The 17,676-nt window shown below is 47.4% G+C and overlaps 1 protein-coding gene across 1 annotated transcript in view; it reads left to right on the top strand.

Annotated features, from left to right (window-relative positions):
• Positions 1–1,645: 1,645 nt before the first annotated feature.
• smpd1 (sphingomyelin phosphodiesterase 1) overlaps positions 1,646–17,676 on the top strand; it is a 39,209-nt gene continuing 23,178 nt past the window's right edge. Inside the window, exons 1-2 of the mRNA XM_085999851.1 lie at positions 1,646–1,835; positions 16,608–17,377. Coding sequence (XP_085855977.1) covers positions 1,668–1,835; positions 16,608–17,377 — 938 coding nt within the window. The 5' untranslated portion in view covers positions 1,646–1,667. The remainder of the gene's footprint in view (positions 1,836–16,607; positions 17,378–17,676) is intronic.

Raw genomic sequence — 17,676 nt, 5'->3', positions numbered from 1 at the left:
TCGCACCGGGAATACAGCCCCGGGTATACCTCCCCGGGACATCGCACCAGGAATACCGCCCCGGGACATCGCACCGGGAATACAGCCCCGGGAATACCTCCCCGGGACATCGCACCGGGAATACCTCCCCGGAACATCGCACCGGGAATACCTCCCCGGGACATCGCACCAGGAATACCTCACAGGGATATCACACCGGGAATACCTCCCCGGGACATCGCACCGGGAATACCGCCCCGGGTATACCTCCCCAGGACATCGCACCGGGAATACCTCCCCGGGACATCGCACCGGGAATACCGCCCCGGGTATACCTCCCCGGGACATCGCACCGGGAATACAGCCCCGGGAATACCTCCCCGGGACATCGCACCGGGAATACCGCCCCGGGTATACCTCCCCGGGACATCGCACCGGGAATACCGCCCCGGGACATCGCACCGGGAATACCGCCCCGGGAATACCTCCCCGGGACATCGCACCGGGAATACAGCCCCGGGAATACCTCCCCGGGACATCGCACCGGGAATACCGCCCCGGGTATACCTCCCTGGGACATCGCACCGGGAATACAGCCCCGGGAATACCTCCCCGGGACATCGCACCGGGAATACCTCCCCGGGACATCTCACCGGGAATACCGCCCCGGGATATCGCCCCGGGACATCACACCGGGATTACCTCCCCGGGACATCGCCCCGGGAATACCGCCCCGGGTATACCTCCCCGGGACATCGCACCGGGAATACAGCCCCGGGTATACCTCCCCGGGACATCGCACTGGGAATACCGCCCCGGGACATTGCACCGGGAATACAGCCCCGGGAATACCTCCCCGGGACATCGCACCGGGAATACCGCCCCGGGACATTGCACCGGGAATACAGCCCCGGGAATACCTCCCCGGGACATCGCACCGGGAATACCTCCCCGGAACATCGCACCGGGAATACCTACCCGGGACATCGCACCAGGAATACCTCACCGGCATATCGCACCGGGAATACCTCCCCGGGACATCGCACCAGGAATACCTCACCGGCATATCACACCGGGAATACCTACCCGGGACATCGCACCAGGAATACCTCACCGGCATATCACACCGGGAATACCTCCCCGGGACATCGCACCGGGAATACCGCCCCGGGTATACCTCCGCGGGACATCGCACCGGGAATACAGCCCCGGGAATACCTCCCCGGGACATCGCACCGGGAATACCGCCCCGGGTATACCTCCCCGGGACATCGCACCGGGAATACCGCCCCGGAACATCGCACCGTGATTACCGCCCCGGGAATACCTACCCGGGACATCGCACCGGGAATACCTCCCCGGGACATTGCACCGAGAATACCGCCCCGGGAATACCTCACCGGGACATCGCACCGGGAATACAGCCCCGGGAATACCTCCCCGGGACATCGCACCGGGAATACCGCCCCGGGAATACCGCCCCGGGACATCTCACTGGGAATACCGCCCCCGGACATCTCACTGGGAATACCGCCCCGGGACATCGCACCGGGAATATTTGTCCCACTGACTTGCCCCCTGGATGAGCGCCGCCCCCTGACCCCGTCACCTGGCCAGGCCCCGCCCCCTGACCCCGTCACCAGGCCCCGCCCCCTGACCCCGTCACCACACTCAGTGAGCGAGCAGCGATGGCGCGGCGGCTCCTCTCTCTGGTCTCTCTGCTCGCCGGGCTCGGGGCTCTTGGACCCCTGACCGCGGGCTTCACCCCGCTCCCAGCCCCACTCCGCCTCACCTGGGAAAACATCACCTGCTCGACCTGCAGAGCGATCTTCACCGCCCTGGACATCGCACTTGAGGTAAGGTCCAGAGAGAGAGAGAGAGAGAGATTGGGAGTGTGAGAGAGAGAGATTGGGAGTGTGAGAGAGAGAGAGAGAGAGATTGGGAGTGTGTGAGATGTACCTGTTTATACACTATGAATGGAACCGCGTTTATGTGTTCAACCATAAATGTATTTTGATGCTTTGGCAACATAAGATGTACCTTATCATGCCAATAAAGCGATTTGTATTGTATTGTATTGTATTGTGTGAGAGAGAGAGAGAGATTGGGAGTGTGAGAGAGAGAGAGAGATTGGGAGTGTGAGAGAGAGAGAGAGATTGGGAGCCTGAAGCACCACAGCAGAGCCCCAGCAGCAACCGGAGCACGGAGCCTGAAGCCGGAGAAAGGCCCGAGGAGCCGGGCCGAGCGAGGCACCGAAGAGAAGGAGAGCGAGCAGCAACTGGAGCAGACCCAGACCGGGAGGAACGGCCCGAGCCAGTCGAAGAGGCGAGTGGAGAGGTAGGGGTACTGGGCCGGGCCGGGTCGGGACTGTCGGGCCCGGAGAGCGAGCAAGCCCGGAGCCTGAAACCTGAGAAACTCCGGGGCCGGAGAAACTCGGACAAACACCGGGCCTGCACAGCCGAGCCGAGGGGCTGGGACCAGGGCAGAAAACAGCCTGGTGAGTCAGAAAAACCGGGGGCCTGAGACCGACGCGACGACGCGAGGAGATCCGCGCGGAGAGCGAACGAGTCCGGGGCACGGAGAGTGGGCGAGTCTGGGGCACGGAGAGAGAGCGAGTCCGAGGCCCGGAGAGCGAGTGAGAGAGTCGGAAGAGGAAAACACCGGGTCCGGGGAAAAAAAAAGTTTTACCTAATTCTACCTAAGTTTAATTTTATTTAAATTTAGTTCGGAAAAAAAAACCTGAAAAAAGAACAACAAACCTGCAAGAAAAAGGAATAGAAACCCCGAGAGAAACGGTAAACAACCCGAACCAGGAGCCTGTGTGTGTGAGAGAGAGAGAGAGAGAGAGAAACTTTTAAGAGCAGCTATATCAAAGATGAACCCCTGAAAAACTCTCAATTTTGGACCTAAAAGTGGGATAAGGTGGAACACGACACAAAAAAAAGAGAAAAAAAAAGTTATCTAGCTACGACAAAAACAAATGACTACAATGACACAGAGCAGGGAAGTGAAATATCCTGAGCAATGCAAAAGTAATAAGGCAAAGGATAAACACAAGGACATAACACTACAAAAAAAAACAGAGGTCCTCTACGTTGACTATACCACACACAAAGGGACTAAGATGAAGAACAACCTCATATTCTACACCGACTCCGTTCCCTCATGGAAGGAGACTTTACAAAAACACTACGCACACGTCTCCAGGAAGGTATTAGCAAGGGAGGCAGACTGAAAATATGTAAAGATGGAAATCTAGATAAAGATGACCCCCTGCTAACCATAAGCTACTACAACAAAAAAGGAAAGATCATGATACAGGGGAATGTAGAAAATCTGGACTCCTTTGAAAAGGAATTCCCCCAGTTGAAAACTAAGGCAGACACAAAGAGGACCAATGGACAGGAGGCAAATGAGAGCCGAACAGAGAATGAAGAGAGCCAAGCGGAGGAAGAAGCGAGGCCAGCAGAGGCAAACACCTCCCTGACCATCTCCACCCACCCCCCCCCCCCCCCCCCAACACCTCTCAACGCAAACAAACTGCTGAAGGAGAATCTGTCCAAACTAGAACTCGATTTCAACGAATACAGGGAAACACAGGCCAAGAACTTGAAGGAGGAACTCAAACAGCTGAAAACAGAAAACGAGTCCGCCATCCACGAGCTGAGAAAGACCGTAGAGGAGCAAAGAAATGAGATCAAAGAACTCCGTACTCAGCTAAACAAAACAATGGAGGCCGTAGAAAGGCAGAAAATTGAACTCAGCAGGCAACACAAACCTCTAGGTCCAAAAACCTGATGACACAAAAACAACACACACAGGGACACAGAACCCGTCGGATGCCCCCCCACACGAGGATGTCACACCCCCACCTTGCGACAACACACCGAAGGCCCCAAACCCTGCTCCTGCCACACAGCCTATCCCAGAAACCCAGCCAACAACCAGCCCTCAGTCGAGTCCTGCCCAGACTACTGCTACCCAGTCTGAAAAGCCAGCCCCTCAGGCGGTCCTGCTGACCGACTCCAACGTGAAGTTTTTGGACCCCCAGAGGATGTTCCCAGGTCAGCAAGTCCTGAAAAAATGGTGCAGCAACACAGGCCATGCAATGAAGGTCCTGAACAAAGAATCCCTTGGAAGCCTCAAATGGCTTGTGATCCACACAGGCACAAACGACCTACGCACCCTACGGGAAGGCACTGCTAGGGCGGTGAGCAGGATGGCGGAAAAGGCCAGCAGGGAATTCCCCGAGGCGCGGATCGTGATCTCCACACTACTGCCCAGAAAGGACACCCCAGCCTATGTAATCCACAACACCAACAGGGAGATCGACACGAGATGTACTGCCCTCCCCAACGTCTACCTGGCCCATCACCCAAACATCAACACAAGGGACCTCTACGACGAAATACATCTACTCAAACAGCGGATGTGGGTCTTCGCAAAAAACCTCATAAACACTGCCAAAAGACGCACCCCTCCCACCCCCTCTACCATTGGGAGCTATAACCCAAACAGGACCACCACTGTCCCCCACCCCCCTATACAAAACCAACAACAGAACCGTGCTTTTGTACCTGACCCCAGACCCCCCTCTAGACCACAGACTGTAGACGAAGAACTGAGAAAGATCAGGACGATGTTAAGCACCCTGATTGGAAAGCCGGAGAGGAATGCACTAAATTATTAATATTGTTATTTTATCATTGCTATTACTATTATTAGATAGCAGTATGTGCATGCCTCATGAAATTTATACTAAATCGTCAATTAGCATTATAGAAACTAGTGTTTTCACACTCGTCCCACAAAATAGGTCCATTTTATTTCGTTTTTGAACTATATAAATGCGTTCTTTCCACATAAGCTGCTGGAATATCCAGGGTCTCCGCTCCTCAACTTTTGGGATGAAGAGTACAGACCCTGAATTCCTAAAAGCTATAAAAGACATTGATATAATTGTGTTAACAGAAACATGGTGCCAAAAGGACGTGCCCACCCACTGTCCTCCAATGTACCATGAAATCATTGTGCCCTCAGTAAAGAACACTAAGACACGCAAGGGCAGAACCTCCGGGGGAATCTGGGTGTGGTATAAAAGAGAACTGGACAAACACATCTCACCAATAAAACAGGGAAAATCACATGTATGGCTAAAATTAGATAAAAATATAGGAATAACAAAAAAAAGATGTCTACTTATGAACCCGACTTCATAGACCCACAGGGCAACAACCATGTGTTTGGCCAGACCCCTTTATATGTCGCACCAGCCATCGCAAATCGGAACAACCTTGACTGTGAAATAAATAAAAGCGGTAGGGAGGTAGTGCAACTCTGCCGAGCCTTAGGCCTGTACATAGTTAACGGTAGGTTCAGAGGGGACTCCTTAGGGAGACTCACATATTCCTCAACTCTTGGGTCTAGTGTGGTGGATTATACAATCACTGACCTGGACCCCTGCGATATCAACGCATTCACTGTCAGGCAGCAATCCCCCCTCTCAGACCATAACCAAATAAATGTGTACCTTAAACTTTCTGCCCAAACTACAGACACAAAAAAGGAACCCAGTAAGCTCCATAAAATAAACCAGACAGTGGAGATAAATTCATCACAGCACTAAATTCACCTGATCTCACAAGTAAAATATCAAAATTTAAAGAAAATCTATATGAGATCACCAGAGATGGTGTAAACATGGCCATAGATGATATAAATATGATCTTCCATGAGGCAGCTGTAAAAGCCGACCTTGTGAAACAGAAGAGGAAACGTTACAAAAGACAAAATAAAAATGAGAAATGGTTTGACCACGAATGCAAAAATGCCAGAAAAGACCTGAGAAAAATATCAAACCAAAAGCATCGCCAACCAAACAATCCAGACCTACGTATTAGATACAATGAGACCCTCAAAAGATATAAACACACCATTAGGAAAAAAACACAAAATTATACCCACAAAATACTCGAAGAAATTGAAAACTCCATTAATCCAAATCAATTCTGGGATATGTGGAATAACCTGAGTACAACACAATTGCAAGCATTACCAATCCAAGATGGCGACATCTGGAGAACACATTTTGAAAACCTCTACAAAGACATCCCAATAAACGAAACAAACCCAAGTCAACATCATATCACAGAAAAACTCCACACATTAGAAGCAACAATTAAAGACAACCAAAACCCTCTAGACTCCCCAATCACATGGAAAGAACTAGCCACAAAAACAAAATCTCTCCACCTAAAGAAAGCCTGTGGTCCAGACAACATCAAAAATGAAATGCTCAAGTTCAGCAGTATGGAGATGCAGGGTGCTGTACTCAAGTTATTCAACATCATATTACGTTCAGGCTGTTTTCCCGATATCTGGTGCCAAGGACTCATCTCTCCCATATATAAAAGTGGAAACAAATCAGACCCAAATAACTACCGCGGCATCTGTGTCAACAGTTGTCTAGGGAAGTTATTCTGCAGTATTCTAAATAGTAGATTACTGGATTTTCTTAACAAACATAATATCCTTAGAAAAAATCAAATAGGCTTTCTTCCAAAACACCGCACCACCGACCATATCTATACCCTTCACACTCTCATTGAAAAACATATACACCAAACAAAAAATGGGAAAATATTCGCTTGTTTCATTGACTTCAAGAAAGCCTTTGACTCTATCTGGCACGAAGGGCTCTATTATAAACTTCTTCAGTGTGGAATAGGGGGCAAAGTCTATGACCTTATTAAATCGATGTACCTGAAAAATAAATGCGGTGTCAAAATTGGAGACAAACGCACCGGTTTCTTCACCCAGAGAAGAGGCGTCCGGCAGGGCTGCAATTTGAGCCCGACCCTGTTCAACATATACATAAATGAATTAGCAGACATGCTGGAGCAAAGCAAGTCACCGGGTCTCTGTCTCCTGGACGGAGAAGTGAAATCCCTGTTCTATGCGGACGACCTGGTTCTGCTGTCTCCCACAGAACAGGGATTACAGCAACAACTAGACCTACTCGACAAATACTGCCAAAATTGGGCCGTAACAGTAAATCTAAAGAAAACCAACATCATGATTTTTCAAAAAAGGCCCAGGTGTCAGGAAAACAAATACCAGTTTACTCTGTGATACCATCATAGGACACACTATGAGCTACACTTACCTTGGTCTAACCATTACAGCATCAGGGAGCTTCAGCATAGCAGTGAATGCACGAAAAGAAAAAGCCCGAAGAGCCCTATATGCAATAAAAAGAAAATTCTACAACATCCAAATCCCAATCAAAATCTGGCTCAAAATATTTGACAGCATAATCCTGCCCATTGCGCTGTATGGTAGTGAAGTATGGGGCCCGCTCAATCACCATAGCTACACTAAATGGGAAAAACACACAATAGAAGCCCTACATGCAGAATTTTGCCGAAGCATTCTTCGCACCCAAAGGAAAACACCAACAAATGCATGCAGAGCCGAACTAGGCAGATACCCACTGATAATAAACATCCACAAACGAGCACTAAACTTCCTAAATCACCTCAAATCTAGCTCTCCAGACACCCTTCATTTTAAAGCCTTCCAGACCCAAGAGCTAAACCCAGAAAAGAGTCCCCTGAGTCAGCTGCTACTGAAACTAAGTACTCCTACTCAGCCGGACCCTGACCAGTCCCAGACCAACACTGCCGTCCAAACACCAATCCGAGTGAACCAAATCATTAAACAATGCAAAGAAACCTACCTGGAACATTGGAACAAAATAACCAAAAGCCAAAGCAGATTAGAATGTTACCGGGCCCTAAAAAGAGAATATAAACTGGCAGACTATCTCTCGACCATCAGAGACACAAAACAGAGACAGACCCTCACCAGGTACAGACTAAGCGACCACCAACTAGCAATTGAAAAAGGAAGATACAAGAAATCCTGGCAGCCTAGAGAGAATAGAATATGTGATCAATGTCTGGCCGGCGAGGTTGAGACAGAGATGCATTTCCTCCTAAAATGCGAAAAATTCAACACAACAAGAAACATATTATTTGACAAGCTCAGCCAAACAACCTCAGATTTCAAAGAATTGGATGACCTGTCAAAATTAAGATCAGTCCTGGGGAGAAGGAGACAGACCATACCTTGGTGCCAAATATGTAACAACATGTCACAACCTGAGGACTGTTTAAAATTAATACTGAATGTACCCAACGATGTTCAACGACTGTTTAAATTAATATTGTTTAAACTAATATTGTATGTACCCAACGAAGGTCAAAATTGTTTGACACCTACAGAATGTTGGAAAACTGTACTTTTTGTTATGTAAGCTTGGGCAATATGGTTCCCTGTAAACTTTCATGCCAATAAAGCATTTGAATTGAATTGAATTGAGAGAGAGAGAGAGAGAGACAGAGAGAGAGAGAGACAGAGACAGAGACAGAGAGAGAGACAGAGAGAGAGACAGAGAGAGAGACAGAGAGAGAGAGAGAGAGACAGAGAGAGAGAGAGAGACAGAGAGAGAGAGAGAGAGACAGAGAGAGAGAGACAGAGAGAGACAGAGAGAGAGAGAGACAGAGAGAGACAGAGAGAGACAGAGAGAGACAGAGAGAGAGAGAGACAGAGAGAGAGAGAGAGAGAGACAGAGAGAGAGAGACAGAGAGAGAGACAGAGAGAGAGAGAGAAATATTCGCCTGTTTCATCGACTTCAAGAAAGCCTTTGACTCTATATGGCACGAAGGGCTCTATTATAAACTCCTTCAGTGTGGAATAGGGGGCAAAGTCTATGACCTTATTAAATCAATGTATCTGAAAAACAAATGCGGGGTCAAAATTGGAGACAAACGCACCGATTTCTTCACCCAGAGAAGAGGCGTCCGGCAGGGCTGCAATTTGAGCCCGACCCTGTTCAACATATACATAAATGAATTAGCAGACATGCTGGAGCAAAGCGAGTCACCAGGTCTCCGTCTCCTGGATGGAGAAGTGAAATCCCTGTTCTATGCGGACGACCTGGTTCTGCTGTCTCCCACAGAACAGGGATTACAGCAACAACTAGACCTACTCGACAAATACTGCCAAAATTGGGCTCTAACAGTAAATCTAAAGAAAACCAACATCATGATTTTTCAAAAAAGGCCCAGATGTCAGGAAAACAAATACCAGTTTACCCTCAGTGATACCACTATAGGACACACTATGAGCTACACCTACCTTGGTCTAACTATTACAGCATCAGGGAGCTTCAGCATAGCAGTGAATGCACTAAAAGAAAAAGCACGAAGAGCCCTATATGCAATAAAAAGAAAATTCTACAACATCCAAATCCCAATCAAAATCTGGCTCAAAATATTTGACAGCATAATCCTGCCCATTGCACTGTACGGTAGTGAAGTATGGGGCCCGCTAAATCACCAAAGCTACACTAAATGGGAAAAACACACAATAGAAGCCCTACATGCAGAATTCTGCCGAAGCATCCTTCGCATCCAAAGAAAAACGCCAACAAATGCATGCAGAGCCGAACTAGGCAGATACCCACTGATAATAAACATCCAAAAACGAGCACTAAACTTCCTAAATCACCTCAAATCTAGCTCCCCAGACACCCTTCATTTCAAAGCCTTTCAGACCCAAGAGCTAAACCCAGAAAAGAGCCCCCTGAGTCAGCTGCTACTGAAACTAAGTACCCAGCCGGACCCTGACCAGCCCCAGACCAACACAGCCGTCCAAACACCAATCCGAGTGAACCAAATCATTAAAAAATGCAAAGAAACCTACCTGGAACATTGGAACAAAATAACCGAAAGCCAAAGCAGATTAGAATGTTACCGGGCCCTAAAAAGAGAATATAAACTGGCAGACTACCTCACGACCATCAGAGACACAAAACAGAGACAGACCCTCACCAGGTACAGACTAAGCGACCACCAACTGGAAATTGAAAAAGGCAGATACAAGAAATCCTGGCAGCCTAGAGAGAATAGAATATGCGATCAATGTCTGGCCGGCGAGGTTGAAACAGAGATGCATTTCCTCCTAAAATGCGAAAAATTCAACACATCAAGAAACATATTATTCAACAAGCTAAGCCAAACAACCCCAGATTTCAAGGAATTGGATGACCTGTCAAAATTGAGATTAGTCCTAGGAGAAGGAGACAGACCATACCTTGGGGCCAAATATGTAACAACATGTCACAACCTGAGGACTGTTTAAAATTAAGACTGTTTAAAATTAATATTGAACGTACCAAATGAAGTACAAAGACTGTTTAAAATTAATATTGTTTAAAAGTAATATTGTATGTACCCAACAAATGTCAAATCGATTGACACCTACAGAATGTTGGAAAACTACCTTTTTGCTATGTAAGCTTTGGCAATATGGTTCTCTGTAAACTTTCATGCCAATAAAGCATTTGAATTGGAATTGGAATTGGACAGAGAGAGAGAGAGACAGAGAGACAGAGAGAGAGAGAGAGAGACAGAGAGAGAGAGAGAGACAGAGACAGAGAGAGAGAGAGACAGAGAGAGAGAGACAGAGAGAGAGAGAGAGGGACTTTCTATGCCATTTAAAAATCAATCCAAATAGAAATCCCAATATCAGGGCATAAGGGAGAATTTCTACCCAAAATTCACAAAAATATGCCCGGAATTCAGAAATTTGAATGACGACCAAAAACTCCCATACCTACTACGGGAAGAGAGAAATTGTGTAACCTTAGCGGCACACTATGTTACAGCTTGCCATAAACAGAGGGACAACCACTAAATATAAGAAAAAGGAAATATACAAATTATATGAATGTATATTTATACACACAGGGATATATCTGTTTATACACTGTATGAATAGATCTGTATTTTTGTGTACAACCATGAATGTTTTTCGATGCTTTGGCAACATAAGATGTACTTTGTCATGCCAATAAAGCGATTTGAATTTGAGAGAGGGAGAGAAACGGGGGGAGAGAGAGAGAGACGGGGGGGGGGAGAGAGAGAGAGAGAGACCAATGACTTGCAGTGGTTTTGCAGACAGCAGGAAGGTGAATGGCCCTCAGTCTTTGGTAGCTGCGGCGTTGGACTGGGAAAATGCCAAGTTCAGTGAGATAATATGAGCCTGGTCAAATTAACTGGGCACAAACGTTAGCAAATGGTTCCATGGATCAGTGGGAAATCAGCTGGATAGAGTACAAAAGAATTATATTCCCTTTAGACAATAGGAGAGTGCAGCATTTAAGTTAATCATTTTATTCATTTTCAGGGTGTGGGTGTTGCTGGCAATGCCGGTGTTTATTGCCCATCGCTAGTTGCCCGGAGAAGGTGGTGGTGGGTGGTCTTCAACCATTGGTTTTGATGCAACTGAGGGTCTCGCCGGGCCACTTCACAGGGCAGTTGAGAATCAATCACCTTGGTGTGGGATTGGAGTCACATCTCGGCACAGACCGGGTCAGGACAGCAGGATTCCTTCCCTCAAGGACGTCAGTTTGGTTTGTACGACAATCTGACAGCTTCATGGTCTCTTTTACCGAGACCAGCTTTTTATTTCCAGATTCATTTTACACTGAATTCAAATTCTCAAACTGCCCTGGTGAGATATGAGCTCGCATTCTCTGGATTATTAATCCTGTAACAATCACTCCAGTACTGTACTCGTGTCCGCTGAACGCCACGGATAAATAGATTAAATGTAAATAAAGTTAAAAAAGAAGCGTGATAAAACCAGGACTAAAGGAGAGCTGAAGAAAGACTAGCAAATATTGTAAAGGAAATAGTCAGGGCTTTTATAATATATAAAGTAAAAGAACATTTAAAGAGAAGGGAGGATCTCTGTGAGGAAGGAACGTGTCTTGATAGTGGAGATATTAAATAAATACATTTTATATGAAATATTTGGCGCTGGATTTTACAGTGACAGTGATAGTGTACTAGGGCAGAATGTGGAGCAATTGTTACAGTTAACTGGAGTAAAGAGACTAGTTCTGAAGAAATGAGCAGAACTGAAGGTGGTCCAGTCCGTGGGCGCTGAGCACAGTATCCTGGGCCACATAAGAAGCAGGAGGAGGCCATTCGGCCCCTCGAACCTGCTCCGCCATTCAATAAGATCCTAGCTGAACATCTACCTCAACTCCACTTTCCCGCCCGCTCCCCTCGATTCCCCAAGTGCCCAAAAAATCGATCTCAGCCGTGAATATACTCAACGACTGAGCATCACAGCCCTCTGGGGCAGAGAATTCCAAAGATTCACCACCCTCTGAGTGAAGAAATTTCTTCTCATCTCAGTCCTGAATGGCCGACCCCTTATCCCAAGACTGTGACCCCTGGTTCTAGACTCTCGAGCCAAGGGGAAACAACCTCTCAGCATCTACCCTGTCAATCCCCCTCAGAATCTTGTGTTTCAATTAGATCACCTCTCATTCTTCTAAACTCCAGAGAGTATCGGCCCAATTTACTCAATCTAGGGATGGGCAATAAATGCTGGCCTTGCCAGCGACGCCCAGATCCCATGAACGAATAAAAAACAAAATCTCTTCTCGTAGGTCAACTCTCTGATCCCAGGGATCAGTCTAGTTGTGCCGTGGGACTGGAGAGTAGTCGATGTAAAACCTGATCAAGACCAGGTAACGGTAGGTCAGTGAGAATGCGATCACTCGGCCAAGCTGACACTCAGTTATATATCAGCTCAGTTACTGGCGGAACGAGCAGCCAGTCCTCGGAGCCCAGGCAGGGGCCGAGAAATCTCCCTCTCCTTCGACCGACCTTTAGCTCCAGCCCTGTGCAATATTCCAGTAACAAACCTGCTCAAACGCAAGATCCACACTGCATAAAAAACAATTCACACTGGCCTCGGCTCTGCCTTTCCTCCAACCTTCATTCTTTCCCATTTTCTGTTGGTCCTGTTTTTATTTTTTAACTTCAATTTTTTTCGACCGTGTATCTTTTTCTTTAAACTGCCTGGGTTTTGCTCTCCAACCTCCTGTTACCTGCTTTAAAGGTGTCAGTGGCGTTAAATAAAGACGTGCATTTGCTTCCTGATTTGCTATTGACCTGTCTCTGAGGCAGGCGGATTCCAGAAGTGGTGACGTTTGCGATTTGCAGCTTGGGTGCAATGGGTTTGGTTTCTGACACGATAAACAAGACCCAAAGATACGGGGATGTGCAGGCTCAGGACAGAATTTGTCTATGTGGGTGAATTGTGAATGGGCTACATTTTTATGACATTTTAGAGAACTAAAATCAGGATCTAAAAATGTGCAATAGTGGAGTTTTGAAACACTGTGGTTTGATTGTATGTGTCCAGCGTTGCATGCAATGTCCTTCGCTGAAACTGTCGGCTCGCTGTGTAAATAGTCCTGTTTATCTACAACAATCACCATCCTGTGTGTGACGTACTTCTCACAGCCTTTAATTCCATTACTCCAAAGCCCAGGACTCCCTCTGTGATTCCATAGTGTAGCCCTTCCACAGTACAGTGTGTGCTATCTACAGGATGCACTGCAGCAACTGGCCAAAGTTAGAACAGCAGCACCTCCGCCCCCTGCGACCCCCCACTACTGAGAAGGACGAGCAGAAATGGTGCCTAATCTCCAATTCTTACACTGTCGCGACTTGGGCATGTATCGGCCGTTCCTTCATCGTCGCTGGGTCAAAATCCTGGAACTCCCTCCCTAACAGCACTGTGGGAGCACCTTCACCACACGGACTGCAGCGGTTCAAGAAGGCGGCTCACCACCACATAGAAACATAGAAGATAGGAGTAGGCCATTCGGCCCCTCGAGCCTGCTCCGCCATTCAATGAGATCATGGCTGATCATCCAAATTCAGTACCCTGTCCCTGCTTTCTCCCCATATCCCTTGATCCCTTTAGCTTTAAGAAATATATCTAACTCCTTCTTGAATATATTTAATGAATTGGCCTCAACTGCCTTCTGTGGTAGAGAATTCCACAGGTTCACCACTCTCTGGGTGAAGAAATTCCTCCTCATCTCAGTCCTAAATGGCTTACCCCTTATCCTTAGACTGTGACCCCTGGTTCTGGACTCCCCGGCTATCCAAAACATCCTTCCTGCATCTACTCCTGTTAGAATTTTATAAGTTTCAATGAGATCCCCTCTCATTCTTCTAAACTCTAGCAAATATAAGCCTAATCGACCCAACCTTTCTTCATACGTCATTCCTGCCATCCCAGGTATCAGTCTGGTGAATCTTCACTGCACTCTCTCCATGGCAAGAACATCTTTCCTCAGATAAGGCGACCAAAACTGCACACAATACTCAAGGTGTGGTCTCACCAAGGCCCTGTACAACTGCAGCAAGACATCCTTGCTCCTGTACTCGAACCCTCTCGCTACGAAGGCCAACATACCATTTGCCTTCTTAACCGCTTGCTGCACCTGCAGGCTTACCTTCAGCGACTGGTGCACAAGGAAACCCAGGTCTCGTTGCACTCCCCCTTTTCCCAATCTATTGCCGTTCAGATAATAATCTGTCTTCCTGTTTTTGCCACCAAAGTGGATAACCTTGCATTTATCCACATTATACTGCATCTGCCCAATCACCCAACCTGTCCAAATCATACTGGAGTTTCTCTGCATCCTCCTCACAGCACACACGCCCACCCAGCTTTGTGTCGTCTGCAAACTTGGAGATATTACATCTAGTTCCCTCGTCTAGATCATTAATATATAATTGTGAATAGCTGGGGTCCTAGGACCGATCCCTGCGGTACCCCACTAGTCACTGCCTGCCACTCGGAAAAAGACCCATTTATTCCAACTCTTGCTTCCTGTCTGCCAACCAATTCTCTATCCAAGTCAGTACCTTACCCCCAATCCCATGTGCTTTAACTTTGCACGCTAATCTCTTATGCGGGACCTTATTGAAAGCCTTCTGAAAGTCCAAATACACCACATCTACTGGTTCTCCCTTATTTATTCTACTAGTTACATCCTCAAAAAATTCCAGTAGATTAGTCAAGCACGATTTACCTTTTGTAAATCCATGTTGACTTTGTCCGATCCTGTCACTGTTTTCCAAGTGCTCTGCTATTACATCTTTTATAATGGACTCTAGCATTTTCCCCACTACCGATGTCAGGCTTACCGGTCTATAATTCCCCGTTTTCTCTCTACCACCTTTTTTAAATAGTGGAGTTACATTAGCTACCCTCCAATTCATGGGAACTGTTCGAGTCTATAGAATGTTGGAAGATGACCAGCAATGCATCTACTATTTCTAGGGCCACTTCCTTAAGTACCCTAGGATGTAGATTATCAGGCCCTGGGGATTTATCGGCCTTCAATCCTGTCAATTTCCCTAACACCATTTCCCTACAAATACTGATTACATTCAATTCCTCCCTCTCATTAGACCCTATGTTCTCCAACATCTCTGGGAGGTTATTTGTGTCCTCCTTTGTGAAGACAGAACCAAAGTATGTATTTAATTGGTCTGCCATTTCTTTGTTCCCCATTATAAATTCACCTGATTCTGACTGCAAGGGACCTACGCTTGACTTCACCAATCTTTTTCTCTTCACATATCTATAGAAGCTTTTACAGTCAGTTTTTATGTTCCCTGAAAGCTTACTCTCATATTCTATTTTCCCCCTCTTAATTAATCCCTTTGTCCTCCTTTGCTGAGTCCTAAACTGCTCCCAATCCGCAGGTTTGCTGCTTTATCTAGCCAATTTATATGTCCTCTCCTTGGATCTTATGCTATCCCTAATTTCCCTTGTTAGCCACAGTTGAGTCACCTTTTTTGTTTTATTTTTATGCCAAACAGGGATGAACAAATTCTGTAGTTCATCCATGCGATCTTTAAATGTTTGCCATTGCCTATCCACCATCAACCCTTTGAGTGACATTCCCCAATCAATCCTACCCAACTCGCTCCTCATACCATCGTAGTTTCCTTCATTTAAATTCAGGACCCTAGTCTCTGAGTCAACTACTTCACTCTCCATCTTAATGAAGAATTCCATCATATTATGATCGCTCCTCCCCAGGGTGACTGGGGTTGGGCAGTAAGTAAAATCCCAATAGCGCCACCCACATCCTGAGAACACTTCCCCCGAGGTCCAGCTAAATGCTGAGGATGCTCAGTCGTTGAATATATTCAAGGCTGAGATCGATAGATTTTTGGACTCTATGGGGACCGAGTAGGAAAGTGGATTTGAGGTTGAAGATTAGCCATGATCTTATTGAATGGCGGAGCAGGCTCGAGGGGCCGAATGGCATCCCCTGATCCTATTTCTTATGTGGACTGTAACATTCCCGTGTATACATTAAGACAGTGTAATATCCCTGGTGTACTGTAATACACATTGTTACTGGATGTAGCATCCCTGTGCATATTGTAATGGCGTGTTACTGGGTGTAATACCAGTGTATATTGTAACACAATGTTACTGGGTGTAATACCAGTGTATATTGTAACACACTGTTACTGGGTGTAATACCAGTGTATATTGTAACACACTGTTACTGGGTGTAATACCAGTGTATATTGTAACACACTGTTACTGGGTGTAATACCAGTGTATATTGTAACACACTGTTACTGGGTGTAATGGCCCTCTATTATTCCACAGATTGGCAATTCATTCTTTGTGCTAATTTGCGTTTTCTGCTCCAACAGTTCAACAGTAACTTGGATCAAGTGGCTAATGTCGCCACGAAGTTGTGCATTGATCTGAAACTCGCGCCTCAGGATATCTGTGCCCAGGCTATTGGGCTCTTCAAGCACGACGTGATTGCTGCCTGGATCAATTCCATCTTAAAGCCCTCGGAGATATGCGGACTGTTGCTGGGTGTTGACTGCGGGCGTTGGGACATCTACTCTGACTGGAACGTGACTCTTCCAGACACGCCAAAGCCGCCTGTTGTTCCCCCGAAACCACCGCGACCCGGCGCACCCGTCACGAAGGTGCTCTTCCTCACGGACATCCACTGGGACAAGGAATACACACCCGGGAACAACCCCAACTGCAAAGACCCCCTGTGCTGTCGGAAGGGCTCGGGTTTACCGCCCCGCCATCAGAAAGGGGCCGGCAAGTGGGGCGAGTACAGCAAGTGTGACATTCCCCTGCGCACCATCGAGAACCTGCTCCAGCACCTCCAGTCCAGACATTTCGACCTAGTGTACTGGACAGGGGACATCCCAGCGCACAATGTCTGGCACCAGACTCGGAGAGACCAGGTCATGGTCCTCGACACCATCAGCACACTCATCCGGCGGCACCTGGGCAACATTCCCGTCTACCCGTCCATCGGTAACCACGAGAGCACGCCGGTCAACAGCTTCCCCCCTCCGTTCATCCACGGCAACCAGTCCTCCGCCTGGCTCTACCACGCCATGGTGGAGGCTTGGAAAATCTGGCTGCCGACAGAAGCCCAGGAAACACTCCGGTAAACGGGACTCTGCTTCGGAACCTGAGTATGGGGAGGGGAGGGGGAACAGGGAGTACTCCGATACTGAGAGCTCTGCTCACCTCGGTGAGGGCAGTTCCTCTGTTTGTGAGTATAAAGAGATGGTCCCTCCTGATAGTGGCAGTGGTGCCCGTTAATCAGAAAGGACATTGGGCACTTCAGCATGAGAAAGGGCCATTGGACCAATTGATCCTACCCCTCCCCCGCCCCCCACCCCCCCCCCCACAGCCCGTGCACACTCTCCCCTATCATGGACTCTACCCACCCCTTTAATCCCC

Source organism: Somniosus microcephalus, chromosome 10 (assembly GCF_052327205.1).
Source record: "Somniosus microcephalus isolate GS21.2 chromosome 10, FLI_Smic_1.0, whole genome shotgun sequence".
NCBI classification, from domain to species: domain Eukaryota; kingdom Metazoa; phylum Chordata; class Chondrichthyes; order Squaliformes; family Somniosidae; genus Somniosus; species Somniosus microcephalus.
The sequence above is the reverse complement of the archived record's forward strand: the minus strand, read 5'-3'. Positions and strand labels throughout refer to the sequence as shown.